Source organism: Prionailurus viverrinus, chromosome B1, assembly GCF_022837055.1.
Source record: "Prionailurus viverrinus isolate Anna chromosome B1, UM_Priviv_1.0, whole genome shotgun sequence".
Lineage (NCBI taxonomy): Eukaryota > Metazoa > Chordata > Mammalia > Carnivora > Felidae > Prionailurus > Prionailurus viverrinus.
In genome coordinates this window covers 172,183,109-172,206,974 of record NC_062564.1, presented here as the reverse complement: position 1 = coordinate 172,206,974, position 23,866 = coordinate 172,183,109, and the positions used below count along the sequence as shown (strand labels likewise).

At 45.4% G+C, this 23,866-nt stretch overlaps 1 protein-coding gene across 15 annotated transcripts in view; it reads right to left on the bottom strand.

Moving 5' to 3' along the window:
* Positions 1-23,866, bottom strand: part of APBB2 (amyloid beta precursor protein binding family B member 2) — a 397,886-nt gene that overhangs the window by 7,779 nt on the left and 366,241 nt on the right. For 12 of the 15 annotated variants that reach the window (XM_047855461.1, XM_047855459.1, XM_047855465.1 and 9 more), the window contains 6 exons: positions 17,497-17,611; positions 14,828-14,915; positions 13,651-13,734; positions 11,501-11,616; positions 9,643-9,822; positions 2,431-5,313 (listed from right to left, as the gene is read on the bottom strand). In XM_047855461.1, coding sequence (XP_047711417.1) covers positions 5,146-5,313; positions 9,643-9,822; positions 11,501-11,616; positions 13,651-13,734; positions 14,828-14,915; positions 17,497-17,611 — 751 coding nt within the window. In that variant the 3' untranslated portion in view covers positions 2,431-5,145. Of the gene's footprint in view, positions 1-2,430; positions 5,314-9,642; positions 9,823-11,500; positions 11,617-13,650; positions 13,735-14,827; positions 14,916-17,496; positions 17,612-23,866 lie in introns of those variants that run through there. The other 3 variants (XM_047855463.1, XM_047855469.1, XR_007151499.1) reach the window with 2 other exon arrangements.

Genomic DNA, 23,866 nt, shown 5'->3' with positions numbered 1-23,866 from the left:
TTATCTTCTTCAAGATGAATTTTTAGGTCTATTTCAGCCTAATACCCTATCCTTTATTTTCTCACTTGAAGTGAGGCTAAACAAAATGGCGAATTTCATTTTATTGGTAATAAATATTTTAGCTAAAAATTTACATAGAATGTGTCAACGAAGAAAGGGAACAAGCCTTCGTATACTTGGAAATTTCAATCCTCAAAGATTTCTCAATTATGACTCTCAGCAGGTCCAGAAGTGTTTTAAATGCTCAGCTTATTTTACTGACTGCAAAAATAAAAAACGATAGATTTCTTTGTTCTGAATATGGCGTCTCTCCTCTTGCTCTGGCTTGGAGCACTCCGTGCCCCGAGGGCACTAGTGCAGCTGCAGTGAACTTTGTTGGGTGAGGAGCTGGAGTGTTTTCCAGGGAATCGCTCATTCCCCCTGTGCTCTGCCCCTGCCCCAAGCTGCAAAGGATGCCACTGTCCATGAGTAGCAGGTCTCAGGCCCTTATTTTCTGTGATGTTCTGAAAAGGAAACTCTCATTGTGAAGGAACAGTTCAGGCTGTTTTCTGAGAAGCTTGTGATTCGTGTCGCATCACAATGTAAGCCACTTATTTTCAGTATCTTACCTAACACGCTTGTCACTGTTCTCTTCAGAAATATATGGAGATTCTGAATGGTTCGTTAAGCCTGTAGTTTTCTTCTTTGAGAGTCTTCTGAGAAGGGCGTGATCAATTATTTAAGTACTTTTGTGGAGTAAAAAGGGAAAAATGCTTTGGATAAAGACAACATGAGGGATTGAGTGAAGGAGAATATTGATTACACGGACATTTTCCTTTCTTGAGCTTCTTACAGGGAAGTGCTGCAAAAATCTAAAATAGATTTGCTGGTATTTAGATTCTCCAATAGCAAATTTTATCTGAAATTACTTACCACTAGTATAATACCTGAAACCGAAATGAAATTTCGTTCCTTCACAGTAACTGCCTTTAACAGAGTAAAAGAGAAACCATGGGGCGGAAACGCAAGAGGAACCAGAAAAATGGGTACATACTCTACATTCTGCTTCTCTTCCATGTCTGACAGTTGAACTAGCCCAGATTCAACTGGTTTTTCTGGCTACCTTTGCTTTTGGATTTAGTGCCTGTGCAACTTTATTCTTCATTCTTTGACGTCAGACTCTTAAAGGATACGAAAGATAGACTTTCTTAACACTAGACTGCTTACCCAGGCCTTGCGTTGGTGACTCAGGATGCCAGCGGTCCTTCCTGGTCACCAGATAAGAGCAGTGTGATGAATTAATTACTCAGAATTTAAAGTTACTTTCTAGTTCTTAACCAGGTGGAAACCTGCAATAGCAAAGCAGAATAATTTGAAAACAAAATGACTAGCGTGGCGACACTGAACTTGTATTTCCATTCCTGGATCTATAGGACTGAGGTGTCAGATAAATGAGCCAGACGTTTTATGCAGCTAAGTTTATTCTCACAACATATTACATTTAAATGTGTCAAAGTGGTCAACAGCAAACGGGGCCGAAAGCAAAACCAAACGTTCTTTCAGGATAAACAAGCCGCTTTGGGTGGCAGGGAGTGCTCTCACTGATCGGGTGTGAGTGGACTCTTTTCTCTGAAGCTGAAATAAATTGAACTTCATTTTACTGGCCGTATAACACACACGTCATCTGGGTATTAGGTTAAGGAAGCCTGGCAAACTAGAGAGCTAATGGTTTTACTGGCTACATTGTGCTCGTCTCAGAGAGATGTTTTTCATGTTGTTTGTGAAATCTTGAATCTGTGTTGCAATGCTTAATGAAATGCGTGTGTCATACGAGAAAAGGAGGAAAGATTTAGGGCTTTCGAGTAGGTGACCTCGTGTGGAATCACCTTACCAATCTCTACTCCGTCCTGAGATCGGAGTGGCTCTTTGACAAAGTAGCGGTGCCAACAGTTTCTCACCAGGAACGAATTTTAGTGGAGATGGGTCTAATGTCCCCTCATGCAGTCAGACAGACACGAACGAAAAACAGTGGTCCTAATTAGCTACGGGTGGTCTTCTATCCAGGTGAACAGAGGGCTTGTGGGCACGGGTCTGTCGCCTAGAGGAGATGACAGGTGTTGGGAAGGACATAAACACACAGCCCCAAGCGGTGCTTTAGGTTTGCCACAGGCGTGTTGGCTCTTCCCCTTGAGGCCGCCAAGAGGCGCATATATGAGGTGGCCAGTCTGCGTCTATCTAGCTGCTTTTAAAAAATAAAAGGAACTTTAAGCATGTTGCCATTTCTTCTACATAGTCCAATAAAAATGTGTCTACAAATCATTACAAAACCACCTTTTCGGCAACGTATAGTTCACTGAGATTACTTAGGCCTGGATACCTTGTGAGATACTATCCAGTAAAGAGAAAACATTAACACGATAATGCAGTATATTTCAGTAAAAATAGAATAAATAAAATAAAAATATCTTAAGCTGTATTTAACAGGTTAATTAAAAAAATGATAAGACATACAAGGCATAGTGAACATGGCTGCCTGTTTACCGAGTCACAGATACAAAGAATGCATAGATAACTGAATGTCACCACAATATCAGGTAAAACACCGGCATCCGCACACAGGAAAATACACACATACTTTCATACATACTTTTTGGCCATGGCAGAAAGTGTCTGAACGTACTGTTTAACATAATCAATTTTACAAAATTAATTGCATTTAGTATGCAAAGCTATTTTCAAAACAAAATATCTGCAGTAAAGTTTTCAATATGTAAAGGCTATCGTTCGTCTTAATGCATCCTATAATTGCATATATAAATCAGTTTGCTACTTAAAGCTAGCTCAGTATTCTTGATCCTGAAAACAAACAAATGTATGCCTTAGAAAATGAACGGTGGGTTCGGGTAGAGATTTCCAATATAAAAGTGGATGACCTGTTCAGAATTTTTATCACACTAAAACCTTTCATTGTGGAGCTCGAGATGAAACATCATCATGATTGAATTTTCCACAGCTTTTCAAAGGGCAGAGTAAGGACTTTCTTAATGCAATAATTTCTTATGATGGCACTGGTTACTTCAGATAGAATAGCATATAGGCTGGTGAGAAGTAGAATTCATTTCTAGAGTGGCATCATTTTGGTCATAACACCAGGGTGCTAGCAAACAGTTCCAGAGTTCTGAGGGAATAGCAGAAGGCCACCTGCTCCATCGTGTTCTCTGGTGGCTAAGTACCATGAGTTAGGAATGTGTCTATCACAAGTAACATCATCTCTGGAAAACCTTGTAAGTTGAACAGGCCGCACAGCGTGTAGAATCCTGTCCTCTACAACACATTTGAGGCACGCTGCAGGAAAACAGTCCTGGACTGAGAGAGGGCGATGGTTTTATGATTAATATCACTGCGTGAGTAATTGGGACATATTTCCCGCCTTCCACAGGGAATTCTAAGATTTCCTGACAATAACTACATATGCCCAGAGTAATTCTGGATAGACTCTTCCTCACCGATGTAAAAGCAGCGTAACTTATAACAGAGTTGGGAAGCGTGGGCTTTTGTCCCGGCTCTCTCACAAACTTTCGAGAGATCTTAGGCAAGGTGATTGAGCCTCTTGGTACTTTATATTTTTATTTCTCAAATGTGTTTAGTACCTTTCCCTACCTTGTAAGGCTCAAATGTGATAAGAATGTGGAAACCATTGACAAGTACACAGCAGTGGGTAAATAAAGTGCTCCTTTTGAAACCAGATGTTTTTAACGCATTAATTTTGACATTAAGAAGCAAATAAGACTAATATTTAGATTGGTCTCCTTAGCAACTTCCTTTTAAAACAACAATGTCAACAAGAGTCTAAATCTGAGTATCTTTGTAAGTACGTGAGAAACGTGAAGCAGGAAACTGCTATTTTGGGGAAACTTGTTAAGCAGTCCGTTGTTGCTATGTTTATTTTGCTCTGATATGAAATTTTTAAATCTTGAAAAAATGGAAAAGATATAAATTTAAAAACATATCTAGTAAAGTCCAACAAATCCCAATATTAAATACATAAATTCAAAAGGTTCAAATTTAATGTAATTTGTTGCCATGGACAATACATGATGGACAGACAGCTTTCTGGGCAAAAAGCATTAGGGTAAGACTGAGCTAGATACAGAACCCTAGTGGGTTTCACTAGGAGGCGGACTAACAAAATAATGTGGTGGTGGAGATCCAAAATATAAATGACATTTCCTCAACTCCAAATTGCATATTGGCTAATTAACAAACTAAGGATAAAAGGCGTACGAGGAAGATTTCATTTTAATGTTTATGTAGAGAATGGCCAGAGTGAACTATAATTCTCTAGCTGCATTGTACAATATAAGGCAGAAGTTTGAAACATGTCCTACCCGAAATGCATTAGGATTTTCTTAAATCTTTCTTGTTTTTAATCATCAGTTTGAAAACCGTCTAGAAAGAAAGGCTCTTTTTTGTTCAATTTTAATTTCTCAAATTTGGTTTGTTTTTCAATTTTCAAGTTTCACTTTTTCCCCAACATCCCACAAAACAGCTGCAGACATGAAATGGTGTCCATGTGTCAAAGGGCTTGTCAAGGAAAGCTGCCGGTTGGTTTCTGTACTGATGCCAACAGCCAATTCTGTCAACCCAAAGGTTCAATTTCATGAAAGACTGCAACAAAAACTCATCATCCTAGTTTTACAGCAATTCAATGGTATCTGGTACGCAGTGGCTACTCCAATGTTGGCAACAGGGCCAAGTGCTGCAGGACTTAAACATTGCTTGTGACAGATCCAGTCAAGAAGACAGTGAAACTAGCTCAGGCGTCATTCACTCCAAGGACTCAGCGTTAGTTCACTAGGAGGGGTGTGGCCACATTCTTCTCCGTGTGTGTGAAGTTAATGTTCACGATATTTACAATAAGAAAAAGACCTTCCACTGCTCATGATGTATCTTACTGATAGCAAAAAAAATTAGTCATGCTTCTTTTCATATCACATGATGGTGGCAAGACGAGAGAACATGCTTGTCTAACACTGTTTGGTTAAGGATAAATTCTCTGAAGACAAAGCATCAGCAACTGAATGGAAGGCCAGATAGCAGTTCATCTTCTTTAGTGTAGCTATTCAATCTTCAGGTAAATATTACAGAATCCTGTAGCATATGCAGCTATGGCGTTTCTGTGACAGGGCGTTTCTGTTTCAAAGTGTCAATGAGGGATAAGACCCCTCGTTTTACATTGGTTGTGACTCTTCTGGTCACTGAGTCTGCTGGCGGAGGAGGTGGTCGAACTTTCTGTGAAGGCGGCCTGGCTACCAAGCACTTCTGGTATCGTAACTGAAATAAAACAAAAATGTTTTATGGTCGTTGATGATGTATCATCCTTTCTTGTTTAATTTACCATTTGATGACTTAATGCGTCACCAATACATTTACTTGCAAAACTTAACGACCTAGCTCCTAAGCATTAATCCAAGAGTTTTTCTTTTTTTCCCCTTTTTAAGAAGTATTTATTTTGAGAGAATGTGTGCATGACAGCGCGGGAGGGGCAGAGAGGGAGAGAGAGAATCCCAAGCAGACTTGCGCTGCCAGTGCAGAGCCCAACGCAGAGCTCCATCTCATGAACCATGAGATCGTGACCTGAGCTGAAATCAAGGGTCGGACACTTGACCAACTGAGCCACCCAGGGGCCCTAAGTTCATTCTGTTTCCTTAATGTGGGTATTTTAAGGGTTCTTATGATCATTAGGCTCAGCAAAAGTGTTGTGGCTTTTGCCATCCTTTTCTTCCACCCATCTCCACCCTCTACTTGTTCTCTTTGTGGATTGGCTGCAATTAATATGCCAAACAGTCGAAGAGCTAATGAAAAGGAAGAGGATTGGGAGAGACAGTATTAGGGTTTCGTTGGAGACACGTACATCTTTGTACATGAGGTAAGTGCTCATGGCTACCTGGGAGACAACATGGGAGAAAGGGCACAGTTTGAATGTAGGTTCTACCATTTATGGGAACTGTGTGACCCAAGCAAGTTAATCTCTGAGCCTTAGTTTCTTCAATGTAAAATGGCAGAAGACTGGGATCTTTACAGAGGGTGTTATGATTAGGGAAATACTTGCTGCATTCTGAAAACAGGCCTACCAATGCAGGAGGTGTTCACAAATGTTTGTTCCCCTTCCCGTTTCCTGCTTTAATAAAAAAGGATGATGTATAAAGATTTTAGGATACATTTTATCTGCGAGTCTAAATCCTAATGGATTTAAAAATTTTAAGTAATCTCTACACCCCATGTGGGGCTCGAACTCACAACCCCGAGATCGAGAGTCACATGCTCCAACGACTGAGCCAGCCAGGCGCCCCTAAATCCTAATGGATTTTAAAGTATCCATTAGCACTGTTGGCACCATAGATAGTTTCTCTCCTTCCGAAATATAACACAATCCACCTAGTTTTCTATTAATGAAAAGTAATTCTTCAAAATTAGATAAGAAGGTTAAAATTTACAAAGTATGTTTTTTCCTAATCTAAGCACTTTAAAATAATTCCATGGCTGATTTTTAAAAAGCTACTTAAATATTAATAGGTTCTTTGGGACAGTGTGAAACAGGTTGACGTTTCCCCATGGGAAGCATAAACTATCCACAGCAGAACTCCGAGTCACAAAGCCCAAAGGCCACAGAACTAGCCCCTTCAACCCCATCATACGAGAAACGATTTACCAAATCTCCTCTGCGTAAGGCATCTTGCCAGGTCTGCAACGCAACCCAAACCGCACACTTCCAAAGCACAGATTTATAAATGGGCAGGTGTGCAACACGGTACACTGGACCGGAAATCTCTAACGTTAGGCAAGTCCAGTGTGAATCAAAATCGCACCTGATGGGTTTCATTAAGGCTTCCTCTCTCATTCTAAGTTTCACCAAAACATCTTCAGCTGGGCCTATGCCACTCAGCTGCAAAATATGCCTAAAAATTAGGTGGATTCAAAAGAATGTGTTTACACTACAGATATTTCAGGTGATAGAAATCCACGTGTAGAGATTTCGGATGGAGAATCATGCAGATTTAATTCAAGAGGAAAGCCATGGAGTTAGAAATGCTGGACTCTGAGCGTAAAGAAGAGGCCGATGTCATCAGCATGACTCATGCTGGATTGGCTGAGCCACTTGAGCTGGCTGCCCTGTTATAATTAAAATTATAAGCACATGAATAAAAATTGTTCCTAAGACAGAAAATAAGTCTGGGAATCAGACAACAAACTGTAACCAGTGATAAAGCTAATTATTTAATTGTCACCAGCATTTAAAATGTACAATTACGGCTGACAGCCATTCATTTTATGACTAAAACCATCTGTTATGATCCCTTTTCAATTTCAGGAAATAACTAAATAGTCATCCTCCATTTTTGCTTGACTGAATGCTTTCATTTTCTATTGTCTCCTTCATCCCATCTCGGGCTCCTGTGCTGGGTCAGAGATTTGTCGTCGTGACTCCTCCACCAGCTCTGCCCCCACCACCCCCACCCTGCCCCTTCACATGCAGGCAGATCTGAATTAGCATCTGGCTCCGCAGTACTTGAGGGGAAAATGCACCTCTGACAAAGGACTGTGGGAAGAAGGATGCCAGATCATGAGCACACAGCACTAGCTCTTACCCTCCCCCTTCCCTCCGTCCCTCTCCATTCAAAGGTGCCTTTTAAGGGAAAAGTCAGCAGACTCCCTTTCCTCGTGACTCATCATTGCCAACTACAGCCCGCCTCATCCTTTCCCTTCACTCTTAACCTTAGTGATGTACTGTATGTAGAAAAACAGAGAACTCTCCCAACCTCCATGCCACCTGTCACTCTTGGATTCTTAGCATCTGACTAGTCTCAAAGTCACTGCGACCCAATCAGGAGGCTAAACCCCAACCCTAGGTTCTTAATCTACCACCAAGACCTCGCCCCAACTCTTCATATGACCCTCATTTCAATCCACCTTCACCAGCTCATTTCCCTCAGCCGAAAAAATGTGCAAATCTCCCCCCGCCCCGCCCATCAAAAAACAAGCAGCAAACCCCCTTACTGTTGTGCTACCCCTTTCCTGTCAGACTTTGGTCTATTTTAAGGCCTCCACGTCTTTTTCCTCCAGGTCACTTTTCAGTCTAGTGTGGTCTGATACTTCTAGTTAGAGCATCTTTTACACTGCAACAGAATTTTGGCTTATGTGTCTCCTCATATACTTAAGCTCTGTAATGTAAGGCTCATCTCTCAGCCCTATTGGAACTTCCCAGAGTCCAGCCCACAAATGGTGGATTGAATTAAATGAAGAACAGGTGCTTCAAGTTCACCATTCCTCATCCCCAGCCAGGCAATTCTCTACAACATCCCAAGTCATCTACTCCTGCTTGTTCTCCTGGTTTAGACCCTCTGACACCCTCATGTGACCAGTAAAATGGCTTCTTGGCTGATCTCTCCACCTCAACCTTATCCTCTCAACCCATCCTCTACCTTTGGTGGGTTTTGTTTTTGTTTTGAGTTTGCTTTTAAAACCTAATACCAATTCATCTCTCTTGCTTCATAATCTTTGCTGAAGATAAATAAACACGTTGCCATGATATCACAGGCTTTTTATCATACAGACCTGACCTCCTTTACTTGACTCCAGCAACCGAACCTGCTGTTGCTAAGAATCACCATCCACCTCAGGTTTTGGTGCCTACATTCATACTGTTCCCTCAAATTTTCTAGAACTTTTTCAGCGTCCAGCACAATAGGTGCTCAAAGGATATTTGCAGAATGAATGATGTGGTGTTTTTGTTTGATATCATATACATGGTGCAAAGAGAACTGGCTGTGTCACCTCAAAAACTCGGGGTTGCGGGGCGCCTACTTGGCTCAGTCGGTTGAGCGGCCGACTTTGGCTCAGGTCATGATCTCCCAGTTGGTGTGTTCGAGCCCTGACTGTCTGTGCTGACAGCTCAGAGCCTGGAGCCTACTTTGGATTCTTTGTCTCCCTCTCTCTGTGCCCTTCCCTGCTTGCACTCTTTCTCTCAAAAATAAATAAACATTAAAAAACAAACAAAAAACCCCCCCAAAACTTGGGGTTGAACACAGGCTTTGTCTTGTCAACTCTGTGCCCTGAGGCCCGCTCTTTCTTCTGAGCCTCCGTTCTGTCATAAAGAAAACAGAACAACTACCTTACAAATGGCTGTTTTAAGGATTAAGTTCACAGATATAAATTAAATAAAATATGTAAGAACGGTGGGCTTAAACCAAATATCTGAAATAAAAATCATTCAATACACTGCAATTTTTTTAAGTACCAAGTTCGTTCTAAATAGCACCAATTCATACATGACCAACATTTCCTGATCACCTATTGAAATTAATTAGAGATCAAGAATTAAGAATTTGTGGTTTTGAAGATCACTGCTTTCAGTGATACTGGAAATCTCCACAGAACGTCGCTCCGCCCAGTCCCGCTTCTTGTAGGCGTCCTGGCCTCTTGAGATGGTAAACCGCTCATCGTGACTGTGTCCACAGGAATGAGGGTGTTATACAGCAAAACATCACTTTAGAGATTAGACATATTTTCCCTTATATTAGTAACTCTGTGCTAATTTACCGCATACGAGACCAGAGCAGTGGTGCGGGAGGTCCAACAGCTCCCTGGTGTGTGACTACTCACCATGCAGGCGGCCTGTACCGCCTCAGACACGTTACCCGCATTAGGCTCGCACCAGAAAACGTGGCACTCGAAACGCTGGTTCCCGGTGTCCATGATGAAGGCAAATGTATGAACATCCTTCCCGACGCCCATGAAGGACAGGAATCGCACGCGGCACTCCACTAAGATTTCCTCTTCATTCTGCAAGACACATTGGTCAGCGCCCACTCTCTCTGTGAAGCCAGGCAAGAGTTATAAAATAAACATATTCATTTCTTAGATCATAGAATCAAGACTGGAGTGGCCGTGTAGAGACACTGGTGTTAAAAATACATAGCTCGACTGGATTTAGAAAGGACTGTTTTCCTAGAAAGGCGAGTTTCTAAATACGTCCGCAGCAGCCATCATTGCTATGTGGGCGTCTCACTGACATTTAATCCCGCTCTGAGCTACACTCTCCGTGGCAGGCGTGTTCTGTTGCTGTCGGTCCTCTAGGCTCCAAGCCTGCGTGTTCACTGTGGGTAGGAACCCTGCCATGTATACTATACTTCTTTGGTTTTGCCCATACAGGGCACCCAGTGGCTCAAAACCCATTTGCCCAAGTGAACTCGCTGGAAACCTCAGAGCAACCAAGAGAAAAGGAGCCATGGGATGGCTTTCCATCCAGTTCTCCTTCCCATGCTAAATACCACGTGGAATCATATTTCTATCTAAAACTGTGTACGAAAGCTGCCAAATCACTTTGTTCCCCACAAACCGGTCCCCATATGGTATCCATATGATGCAGTGTAAAGAAATGTTCGGAATTCATTCTTACGAACACCACATCCTTTGCAACAACCGTATGTAGTTTGTGAATTAGTAAACACATCCAGAATGTTGACTTCTGGATCATTAACATCTTGACTTACTAAATATTCACTCAGGTGCTATGGAATTCCTTAACAGGCAAATGAAACTAGCCTGAGACGCCATGAAGTTTTCTTGGGAGAGACGATGTTTAGGTTGAGATCCCGGTAAATGTTGGGTAGGCAAAGACGTGGAGCACAGAAGTGCTTGTAGATGCTGAGGCAGAAAAGGGTATGACGTGTTTCAAGACTTAAGGAAATCCAGCCTGGCAGGCTGGAGAGGCAGGCAGGGTCAGTGAGCATCTTACTCCTAACTCCTTTTGAGAAGGTGAATTGGGCTTGAAGGTGACCTCCTAGTGGACAGAATCAGGAGCAGGCCAACAACCTGCGGTCTTTCCGTGGCAGGTGCTTCACAGTGGTGGAACTGAAAAGCGGTAAAGAGTCTGGAGCAGACTGCCTGGACCAAGTCCTGAGCTTGCCACTTCTAGCTGTTGTGACCACGGGCAGTTATTTAACCTCGCCGTGCCTCAGTTTCATCAACCATAAAATTGGGATAATTTGGTTCGAGGCTAACGCTGGCCTCTCTGGATGACCACCGGCCTCTGCTACTATTGACAGAACAAACCAAAGACCCTCCACGACAGAAGCATCTCCTGTGCCCCAGCTCCAGACAAATAGCCCAGGTAATCCTGAAGCCTGGAGAGCAGCCAAAAAACCACTCCCCGTAATGAGTTACTGCTAGCGTCATAGTTACCTCTGGCAAATGATTTTAATCTCTTGGGCCCATGAGGAAGAAAGAATGGGGAACACCAGGTCAGGAGCTTCTTGGTTCAGAGGAGAGCAAAGTTATGCAGAGATCCAGACACAAAGGACAAAAAATTGTTTTATAAATGCAGGCTATTTTAATTACAAGTAAGCATAACTCCCTGGAGGTGAAGCCTTGGCTATGTGTCTAAGTTTCATGGAAGATTACTGTATCCAGAGTTTCACTGTAACCCAGACAGACCAACTGCATCTACGATCCTTCTTACCTTTTCATTGATGACAGTCACAGTAGCATCGGCCACATTCATGTTCACTGACGGCCAATCCTCCTTGTTAGATGAGGTCATAAGACTTTCTATGGCATTGTTCAGGGTATCCATTCCTGTGGATGGAACAGATAATTGAAAAAGGTCCTAAAGCCACTTATCACTCTCCAATGTGGGCCCAAATCACCCAGTAACAGCTACACCCAAAGTGATCTTTTTTTTTTTTTTTAATTTTTTTTTTTTTTTTAACGTTTATTTATTTTTGGGACAGAGAGAGAGCATGAACAGGGGAGGGGCAGAGAGAGAGGGAGACACAGAATCGGAAACAGGCTCCAGGCTCTGAGCCATCAGCCCAGAGCCTGACGCGGGGCTCGAACTCACGGACCGCGAGATCGTGACCTGAGCTGAAGTCGGACGCTTAACCGACTGCGCCACCCAGGCACCCCCTCCATTTTTTTTTTTTTTTAATAGTTCCAGGAGACATTCTATTTGAGCATTTCATTGCTTGGGGAGGGGGGGGAAGCCAGCTTTTTCAATAGAAAGGAGGGTCATGAGAGCCTCCAGAGATGTGCAGTGTGTGATGTCCTGTCTAACTGGACCATGGTACTACTTTCTCTCCAAAGATTCCCCAGCCCCAAGTATATAAATAACACTGAAGCAAATGCTACCTTTTCCTAAGCAAGGAGGCTGGGAAAAAGGAACTGAACAGAAGCCAGCAACTGCCAGAATACTCCGATCTTCCTCCACCTTGCTCTGCTACTTGAACAAGGCCAAGTTTGGAAGGCCCTGTACGTGAATAGAATGCACTATACCAGGGGGCCCTTTCGCTGAGTGTTCCCACACCCGTTTTTTTGTGGCAGTGTGAGGGGGTAGGTCAGATAACAACTTTATTGAGATATAATTCATCTATAATTCACTCAAAGTGTACAATGCACTACTTTTTAGTAAATTCACAGAGGTGTGTAATCATCACCACAATGAATTTTAGAACATGTTCATTTCCTCAAAAAGGAACCCTGTACATTTTTGGGGTCACCATCCATTTCTTTCCAGCCCCCTTGTTCTAGGCAATTACTGACTTAATTTGATTTCTATCCCAAGAGATTTGTCTCTTCTGGACATTTCATATACATGGAATCACACAGTATGTGTGATTTGTAACTGGCTTCTTTCATTTAGCATATGGTCTTCGTGGTTCATCCACGTTGTAGCATTTATCAGTACTTCATTCCTTTTTTTAATTTTTTTTTTAGTACTTCATTCCCTCTTTTTTTTTAATTTTTTTTTTTTTTTAGTACTTCAGTCCTTTTTTATTTATTTATTTATTTTTTTTTAGTACTTCATTCCTTTTTACTGCCAAATAAAATTCCACTGTATGGCAGCATCACATCTCATGAATCCATTTGTTAGTTGAAGGACATTTGTTTCTACTTTGTGACTATTACGAATGCTGCTACTGTGAATGTGTGTGTGGACAGATGTTTTCATTTTACTTGGGTATGTGCCCAGGAGCAGAACTGCTGAGTCAAATGGTAACTCTGTGAACTCTGGAGGAAGTGCCAGACTGTTTTCCCAAGTGGCTGTACCACCTTACTTTCCCACCCCCGAGCAGTGCATGAGGGTTCAGGTTTCTCCACAGCCTTTTCCGCCCAGGAAAAGGGCACATCTCCCCGCCTCCTTTCAGCTCGGTATGGCTAAGCAACGAAGTTCTGCCCCCGGGGTGGGAGCTGACTGCCGTGTGTGCTGCTCTTGGATCACACCTTGGAAGGAAAAGCATGAGGGCTCCCTCAGCCCTTTCTCCCCGCCCAGGGGCCAACGAGGACTGAAGCAGAGATGGCCCCAGGGATGGAAGGCCCACTTGAGAAGGGCAGAGCCCTGGCTCATGCGTCTCTGGCCTGCTGGGTGCACCAGAACTATGTGTCTGCCTTGTTGAAGTCCTTGTATTCTGGGGACCACATGACGAGCAGCTTATTAGCCCGCCCTCTTTTGCTCTTTTGATTGGGACTGTTCATGTGCTGTGGCTGGTGACAGTGCAAGGGCCTAATTCAAGCCTAGGGCAGAACAGTAGATCGCACCCGTTGGGGAGGGTGGACACCTCCCCCGAGCTCCCGAACACTTGCACAGTGAAAGGACATAAATGTTTCACATACCGACGGGTTTGTCTACGGGTAACATGCCCAAGTACTGCACGTGGAACTTCTGGACCAGCTCAGTCTTTGGTGTTGGAAAATCTACTACAGGGAACAAAAGCAACAGATCTTTGTCAGTGGTTCCAACGTACACATAAAACACAGCCACCACCTGTGCCACAACAGCCTGTCTCTAGAGGGAGAAGCGGCGCACCTGCTCTGGGAGAACAGCGGGTCTTCCGCCACACACAGGGGCTCTGTCAATCAAAACCCCATTCAACTTTTGTTTCTCAGCAGGGAAGCAGGAACAGTTAGTTCTTGGTGTCTTAAAGCTGCTACTGTCCTTTTCATGCTAAATAACAGTTGTTGATGTCCTATTTGTTAGGTGGTTGATGCCCAGAGAGAATTTACTCACAAGGGGCACAGAGACAGGAAAAATAACTAAACAGAATCCCCCCAAATATCAATATATATATATTTTTATTTTATTGAAGTATAATTGGCACACAACATTATGTTAGTTTCGGGTGTCTAACACAGTAACTTGATACTTGTATATATTGCAAAACCATTACCATAAGTCTACTTAACATGCATCATCACAGTTACAAAAAAAACTTTTTTCACATCAACCCACATATTTTTTTTTTTTTAATTTTTAAAAAAAAAAATTTTTTTTTTCAACGTTTATTTATTTTTGGGACAGAGAGAGACAGAGCATGAACGGGGGAGGGGCAGAGAGAGAGGGAGACACAGAATCGGAAACAGGTTCCAGGCTCTGAGCCATCAGCCCAGAGCCTGACGCGGGGCTCGAACTCACGGACCGCAAGATCGTGACCTGGCTGAAGTCGGACGCTTAACCGACTGCGCCACCCAGGCGCCCCTCAATCCACATATTTTTAAGGTAGCTGGTTCTTATCCCAGGCTGTACAGGAGTTATAAAATCACTAAAGACAATATTCTTTAATCTTGTCCTTTTTTGTAGCAATAAAACTCATCCTGGCCTTTTGTGCCTAACCCTATTGACACAAAATGAACTCTGCGCACAGGAGGCTCCCTGGGGCTGGTTCAGTGTGCATTTGTTGGGTTGAGCATGGTTTTTAAGGAGACTAGAAACGGCCGGGAGCCCTGTGAGACCTTCTGGCTCTTGACTAGGATGGACAGCACCATCATGAAGACAGCAGATGCACTGACCTACCTTGCAAGGGAACGTCGAGATTCACATTGGTTCTTTCCTGTAAGGAACTGCAGGCCAGGGCTTTGGCATTCTTCCGTTCGGCCATAATCTGAAGGGGGGAAAACACACTGTGGTTTGTGGTTACAGACGCCCTGCCTGCAGCTATTCCGGCCAGTAAAGGGTCTGAGTGGGCTTTGCTTCCAAGCTAAGCTGGCTTTACATACAGTCTACTGCCTGACTTCCCACCCCCGTACTGCACACATGGAGAACTGTGCTCATTTTCCCCAGGGGTAACCGGTGAACGACTAGCCCTCAGAGCCCCCTGATTGTTTGGAACTCATTCTTCCACTCACCTGGCTCCTACCTCTAGTGAAACAACCCAAACAAATATCCTCTGCTGGCCCACTGAGGTCAGCGAGACACGCACAGTAACGGACTTTTCCCACTGCTTCTGAATGCTGGCTGTTAGGTACCCTCTTCCGGGCCGTGGGGATAGCGAATGAGTTCAAATCCCACCTTCGCTACTTACTAGCTGTGTGATCTTGGGCGAGTCACCTGACCTCTTGTGTCTCATCTCCTCTTTGCACGTTTATGTCCCCAGTGATAAGGTTATGTCAGTTTTGTCAGTGCTCAGCAATATTAGCTGCTATCGATCGGGGTTGTTATTCTTAAACTGTTCAATCTGTCAGCTGCCTACCACACTGGTTCTCTTCTGCTGGGGGCACTAACATCTCCTTTACTGAAAAGTCATCACTTCTCACTTCTGTTTACACAGTGCTGGTGGCTTAGGAGCCCAACCTTCGATGACCCAAAAGGTGACTCACACCTTCATTCCCAGCCCAAGCTTTCTGAAAATTCCAGACAGAACGAAAGTCACTTCTTCTCCAGAGCTCCACTCCACCCTTGTCTCGGCCTGCGCCCGGGACAGCAGGCAAGGAGGCGGCTGAGTTTAACAACATCAAATTTTTACTGAGCACGTCCTCTGTGCCAGGCCGTGTTCTGGGGGCCTTACGCTCCCCAAGGACAAAGATTTTTCTTTTCTGTTTTAGTCTCTGCTGTGTTCTTAGAACAGTCCCTGGCATGTAAATAGTGTTCAGCGGTGCCTGTTGCAGAAATGGAGGAAGAAAATGGCACCTGGGGAGTGTGCTGTAATGCTGTAACAGGTGCAGCCGGGCCCAGGCTTGTTGATGCACCAGTGTGAATCTGGGCTGGGGTAAACAGTGGTCTCGGGACCAGCACCCATCCTGTAAGTCCTGGTCACCTGCATCAGAGCAGCCGACTGGTCCCAGCTCCTACCCCTCCCTGAGGAAATGTGGCTGGCACCTGCTTTGTCCCCGCTGCCCAGCAGTGGCTACAGCCTGGGCGTGGCTAGCTCAGAGGAGCTGTAATGAGGCTGGGTCTTGACATCCGCCTCAAACCAGAAAGGTGACGTCCAGCAGAGGTGACGGTGAGGTCTGGTGTTTAGATTCAGTAAGTAAGTTTGGGGAGTAGAAAGGCCTGCCTGAAGGGCATCTGTGAGTGTCCTGGGGACCTGGCTAATCACTATCTGAACACAAGACGGCAGGTGATATGGTTGCTAAAAATATCAATCACCCCAGTATTGCATCTTTGGAGGTCAAGGGACAGAGTGGCCCATGGTCTTTTCTCTACTGGCTCACCCTTAGAACACTGTGTTCATTCAGGGGGAACCAACTACAGTATGCTCAGAAGCAGGTGAGGGGCCTGGTAACCATGTGACCCAAAAGAGATGGGGGTGGGGGTTCTGGAGAAATGAGGGAGACAGGACAGATACTTGTCCAGCACTTCTAAATGTACAGGTACAGTTCACAGCTTCAAATGTTTTAAGTAATAAAGGGCTGCCCAGCAAACAGACAAGATGCAGGCATCTTTCCCTGTTGCTACAGATTTTACATCTCAAGTAAATACGCGGAAGTTCTAGAGAAGAGGACTTCAGGTCTACACAAGAAAGAACTCTGTAACAGTCAGCGCTGCTCATTTTAATAGAACAGCCTCCTGAAAAGTAGGGGGCCCTGTGGATGGAGGTCAAAGGAGGGACCAGGCAGAGGGTGGGGATGTTTCTAGCAGGACTTCTCTGCTGGAGGGAAGGAAGGCTAGTCCCGAGATGCCCGACTGTCTGTCCTCATTCTGAGGCTCTGTGACTCTGGTTAAGGAAGCAGGACCTCCCCAGTGTGAGACACTGACCACAGCCCTGCCTCACAGCCGGTCAGTTTCCATGAGCAGCTATGTGTCCTCCTGGAGTCAGTGTGGGTTCACGGCAACTCCCGGCTGCCTGCATTTGCACAGACACCCTCCCTTCTCCCTGTGTTTACTCTCAGATCAGGGGGCCCTGTCTCTGGAAAATCTGCCCTGACTCCTTTCCCCCTTTTCCCAGTTAGGCTCGGGGTACCCATCTCTACCACCTGGCCCGTCACTGTTCTGCCCACCTACCATCCTCCAAACTGTGGGGGGGGGTCAAAGGCTCTGCTCATTTTGTGGGTGGAGAGCCATTGAGAGCACCACCTGAAATGCAGGAGTACTTTTCCTGGGCTAAATACATGGTCTGCTCGCTTCTCCCTGAATGCAATGCACAGGTCGGCAAGCCCCCTGCCCCTGCCCTTTCACGGCCCCTTCCCTGCTCAGGCAGTGAGAAAAAAGAGAGGGACTGACCACAGTGTCCTGACCTGCCTTACCTTGGAACAGATTTCGTGGAGACTTGTGGCGATGGCTTTTGCTGGTGTGTCACATCGAAATACATGACATTTCAAAATTCGCGTATCTTTGTCTCTTGCTACGTAAGCAAAATCTCTGTGCAAACAAAATGTATCAGTATGTTAGAAAAGGAAACTTTACCAACACACCCTCTAGTGACGAATGTTAGCTGAGCAAGGAGCCGGTATGTCAGGGGTAAACAGAGTATGCGAGGGCTAAAAACAAAACGTAAACTTCAATAGCTACCCCAAAATGGAGGAGCAATTTCATGGATTTAAGAATTCATTTCTGGGGCGCTTGGGGGGCTCAGTCGGTTAAGTATCTGACTTCGGCTCAGGTCACGATCTCGCCATTTGTTGAGTTCGGGCCCCACATCAGGCTCTGTGCTGACAGAGCCTGGAGCCTGCTTCGGATTCTGTGTTTCCCTCTCTCTTAAAAATAAACATTAAAGAAAAAAAAAAGTTTTTTAAAGAATTCATTTCTGAGTAAAAGAACTACAGTGTTTCCCAAAGTTAGTGTGCTGAACTCCTGGAAACTCTTACAGCCCTTAATGAAAAACCGAATTCTTGATGAACTTTCTCTCTAGTGTAACAACAAATGCCATGATTATAAAAGAGAAAAGGGGCTTGAGAAGAGCATGAATGTGCATGAGCGCTATTATGACAAACGCAGTGGTACAGCAGAGGCGGAACAATAGGGGCTGATGGGTAAACACATGCACGGAGAATGCGTCGGACCCACAGCTGCAGGAGAAAGCGGACGGGCAGTCACGGGCTGGGCTGTGACACAAGGAGACACCGCAGACTGAAATCCCGTCAAAGGCGTTTGATTCTGTTAAGCGCGGCTCCCACTCCAGAGCCCGGGGTGACGGCGGCAGCATGGCACTCTATATCGTCAGCCCAGCCACCTCGGTGGGCGTGCAGCTGGTGCTGCGTGTTAGCATCTGTTCTGCTGATGAAAAGGATATCGACTGTGGCAAGACCTGGCCTCAAAAGAACCGGGCCGAACAACCAACCGTACAACTAAATTTCTTACTGTTCGTACTGGAGGACAGTGGTTTAAAGATCGAAGTGTTTAAGAACAGTACACGCCCAGATTTACCCCATCTGGATCACAACGCGTTCTTTGTGTTTGTTGCTTAAGCCAGGATACTGTCTGTAAATGTAACCACACATGGATTTATTTTTAATGGTTCCTCTTAATAAAAGAACTGGTGGTCTTTTCACAGACCATGACGGCCGCTTTCTTCTAGATATCCTTGGCTTCTTTGGGAAGGCACAGGGATCTACCCACTGGAGGCCACGGCCATCGTGGAGATGTGGCAGAAAAGCCTCCCCTGCATCGCACGCCATGTGCAGTGGGGGCTCCCGAACCCCGACCCCAGGTCAGGGCACTTCAGCCTCAGCCTGTCCACACCTGGCTTCAACACCTGCTCCCCCCAACCTTCTCCTTCCTCATGTTCTGTCTCAGCTGGTGTCCCCCATGCTAGAACCAGGAGGTCTTCCGGACTCCCCCTCACCCTCTGTACCCAACCCCTGTGTTTGTCTGGCCAGTTTTACCTCCCGAAAAATGTCCTGAACCCATCGCCCCTTGCCAGCCCTACGACCTCTCGGGCATTCTCAGCAGGTCTCTGCTCCCTGCCTTTGCGCACACGGTCTCCATGCCCTTGTCACCACGTGGGACCCGGAGATGAGCAGATCACCCTTCCCAGTGCCGCGGTCACAACTTATGCACGTGGCACTTAGCACCAGGTACCATCGGTGTCTGTGTAGGAGCGTGTATTCCCCACAAGTCATTAAAGCTCTGTGAAGACGATCTGTGCCTTATTCATCCCCAATAGCCAGTTGAGGCCTGGCCATATAGGTACCGAGTGTTCCTTTCTCTTTCCAGCATGGGGCTTGCAGCACGCATCCTGATCTCCTGAAGGGTGAGCCGGCCCTCAGTCAGAGGCGTCAGGCTACACGGCAGTGGGCTGAGGGGTGGGTCTGGGTGAGGCGCTGGGCCCAGACTGACCGATGAGCACAGTCTTAAATTTTCTTTTTAACGTTTATTTATTTTTGAGACAGAGACAGAGCATGAACGGGGGAGGGTCAGAGAGAAAGGGAGACACAGAATCTGAAACAGGCTCCAGGCTCTGAGCTGTCAGCACAGAGCCTGACGTGGGGCTTAAACTCACGAACCTCGAGATTATGACCTGAGCCAAAGTCAGACGCTCAACCAACTGAGCCACCCAGGCGCCCCGAGCACAGTCTTATTCTACACTGTGTTCCTGATGCCTTTCCATTCTGGTCTCAACCACCATCAAGACAACACGGTACAGTAAAACCTTGGTTTGCGAGCATGATTCGTTCTGGAAACATGCTTATGATCCAAAGCACTTGTCTATCAAAGTGAATTTCAAGAACCATTGGCTCAGTTGGGATCATGTGACATTCCGCGTCATGTACTACTTGTATTGCAAGACATCGCTCGTTTATCAAGTTAAAATTTATGAACAATGTTTGCTTGTCTTGTGGAACGGTTGCAGAGCAGGTTACTCGCAATCCAAGGTTTTATACTGTATTTAAAAAAGAAATGAGAGAGGGCCTCACTTTTGGAGACCATGCTCAAGGGAAGCCCTGTTTCTAGCTCCCAGCTCTCTGGCTTCTTTTCTTTCCTAAATGGACCCTAAAGGAATACACGTGGTGTCTTACCATGCACAACTGTTTCCCTTCAAAATTCCATGTTCAGGGGCACCTGGGTGGCTCAGTCGGTTAAGCGAACAGACTCCTGGTTTCAGCTCAGGTCATGATCTCATGGTTCGTGAGTTCGAGCCTCATGTTGGGCTCTGTGCTGACAGCCCAGGGCCTGCCCAAGATTCTCTGTCTCCCTCTCTCTCTGCCCCTCCCCCTGCATGCACGCTCTCTCTCTCTAAGTAAATAAATAAAGTTAAATAAATAAAGTTACGTTCAGCTGCGGTCAAATCTGTTTGGTTCTGTGGTCACCAACAACTCTGTGTGGATTTCTACAGTTCCAAAATTTGTCGCCCCTACTCTCCCAGCATCCTTATTCCAGCCAAGGAGCTCTCCTCTCTGCTCTGGAAAGGCAGGTCCCCACTCATGGCATCTCTTCTCACTTGGCGACCGCTGGTGTCCCTGCACTGTCAGGGGGGCACTGCTCCCTCTACTGCACGGTCCATCCAGCTCAAGAGCCTGCTGGGTGCCAGGACCTTGCTGGTGTCTAAATGCTTATTATAGTATGTAAATTCTATAGCACAAAGGACAGGAGCTTGCCACACACTACTTTTTGTAGTTCTTGCACAGATCTAACGTGTCTGTTGTCTCTCCAGAGATAGTAAGGCAATGTCAGAGACCAACGTATCGGGATTCGGGCAACCCCGATTCCAGTCTCATTCCTGAATCCACTGAGCTATACAACCTCGGGCATGGAGTCTAGCCTCATCTCTAAGTGACAGAGTTGGATTAAAAAAAAAAAAAAAAAAGGTTTCCCAGTTTCCTGTCTGGCTCTGATATTCCATGGCATAGCTTCCAAGGTCCACCCTGCTCTTCAGGACTGCTGGCCGGCCGGCATGTGCTGCAAGTGCAAGGTTACCACCAAGGAGGATGAAACAAGCCGTTATCAATAAGCAATGGATCATCCTATCAAACTTCAGCTCCACGCCCTCTGTTCTTTAATATGCAACCCCTCAGGAGTAATTTTTTAAAAAAATTATTATTATTAATCTTCATTTTCTTCTGGCTTCGGGGAAAGTGATTAATGCCTAAGGCAACCATCTGGAACCCACATCTTCCCAGAGGAGAGGCTCAGCCGCCAAAGGCTTTGTTTGGGGGATTCTGACAATTTCCTCTTTTTTCTTTTTTTTTTTTTTACAGCTTTGTCTTTTCTTGTTCCCTCTCAGGTACCAGGCTGATAGATCAGGAAGGTAGGAATCTGTCAGTTTGTGATGGTGAGTGAATCCCCTAACTAACCCCTCCAGGTTTTCTATCTGCTTCCAAGGAAAAAAACCAGCATTCTCTCCTCACTGTGGAGGTCAAGTGATCTGTGTGTCTCGAGTCACCCTAAATAGCCGCAAGCTATACACGGAGGTCTGTCAGAAGCAGGTTAAGTCCTCTCTTTCAGACCTGGGGCATACACAAGGTGAACAGCTTCCCTTGTGTGCAACGAAGTGCATGGCTCATCTAATTTCATTATTATTTAGAATGAAACCCAAACGTTGCTTAACTGGTGGTTTCAAAAGCTTGGCTTTCCATAGGGCGCCTGGGTGGCTCAGTCGGTTAAATGTCCGACTTCGGCTCAGGTCATGATCTCACGGTTCATGGGTTTGAGCCCTGTGTCAGGCTCTGTGCTGACAGCTCAGAGCCTAGAGACTGGAGCCTGCTTGGGATTTTGTGTCTCTGTTTCTCTCTGTCCCTCCCCTACTTGTGTTCTGTCTCTCTCTGAAAAATAAACAAACATTAAAAGAATTAAAAAAAAAAAAAAAAAAGCTTGGCTTTCCAGCATCCGATTTCTGAAAAGGCTGTTGGAATAGAACAATGACCCTTCTAGGATGCTCACCCTTAATCTCCAGAATCTGTGAATATGTCACCTCACATGGCCAAAATGTGATTAAAGATCTTGAGATGGGGCTGTTATCCTGAATTATCTGGTTGGGCCCAACACAATTACAAGGGAAAGAAGGAGGAATTTTGCTTATAAGTGAAAGAACAGAAGAAGGGGCCACCGGCCAAGAAAAGCAGGCAGCCTCTAAAAGCTGGAAAGACTTCCTCTTGGAGTCTTTAACCACATGGACACCATGATTACAAGTGCGACACTCGTTTTAGATTTCTGATCTCCAGAACTGTAGGGGGATAAATTCGTGTTGCTTTAAGCTACCGTTTGTGGTAATTTGTTAAAGCAGCAATTGGACTAATACGGCTGCCACTTGGCTTTATGTTCTAACTAAACTATGACATGATTAAAGACTTCTGTTTTTAAAAAAATATTCAATTCCCTCCACAAATAGCTTCTGAGGCACTATTATGTGTCAGGCACCAGAGATGCAAACAGAGACAAGGTTCAGTCTCGGAAGCCCACTGTCTAATGATACGGACGTCCAGTGAGATTTGAGCTGCATCTTTTAGTATAGTAAGAACCTCACCAGGGTAAGAAGGGTAGTGGACAGTTCACAGAAGATTCAATGTGAGCACAAGCAAAAGCATGGAAGTAAGAAAGTCCACAGAGTGGTGTGGTAAGGGGCCAAGGGTGACTGCAGGGAGGCTGTATGTGTGGCCAATCAGCAGTCTGGCCATCTGAGCCTTGCAGTAAGGCATGTGACCCCACATGAGAGCAGTTTTGAAAACTTTCTTTGGGTGGAACAAAGTGGGTCAAGGGAGCACCCCCCTATGTCAACATAGTAGCAGAGGATGAGCCTGATGCGGGCTAAGTTAGCATCTGTGAGAACAGGGTGGAAGAGACAGATGGAAGGGAGGTGTTGGAAGGACGGCTGACACTGATGGGTGTGATGAGGGGAGAACCCAGAATAACTCTAGGGTCCTTGCTGGACCAACTAAGTGCCCTCACATCGAGGTGGGGGGAGGAGAGGGATTTGGTGAAGGAAGCTCATGAGCTCCATGCTGGGCAGGAAGTGTGAGGTGTTTGAGGGTCTCCAGGTGGCCAGGGCCACCAAGCAGGTGGACGCTTAGTCCCTGAGCTCAGGCCTGTGGTCTGGACTAAAAACATGGACCTGTGGGCAGCAGTAGTCAGGAGAGCAGAAGAGAGTGTAGAGAATGAGAAAAGACAAAACGAAGCCTGGACCGAAAGAGAAAGGCATTAAAAGGCCCGGTTGAGGCAGGAGGGCCCAATGAAAGGGTGGAGAAAGTGTTGGGGAGGGGGGCAAGCCCAGGACAAGCTGGTCCCAAAGGCATCCAAAAAAGAGGGTTTCAGGAGAAGTCTCCAGGGCTGCAGAGGCTGTGCAGCAGGAGACAGGCTATTCGGTCTTAGCAACCAACAAGAAGGGAGGGAACTCTGTGGTGACCTTGGCGTCCTGGGCCTTTTCCCTGGAGAAGGGAGTGGTCCCAGCTTTAGGAGACTGAGGAGTGTGGGACCTCCTGAGTACAAAAGAACACAGCACATCTGCTTATTTTTTTCTCCCTTAAACTTCTCATCCTGGAACCTCTCAAACACGCACAGAAGTAGAAGAGATAGTCCATGAACTCCCCATGTCCCATCATCCAGTTTCAACAATGATCAAGACATCGTCCAACTTGGCCTTTCAGAGAGACATTTTCCAATCAGTGTTAGGGTTCTAAGAGACCTTATGCTCACATGTAAGAGCACTCCGACCTTTTCTAGAGATCTTCCTGTGTCCTGAGG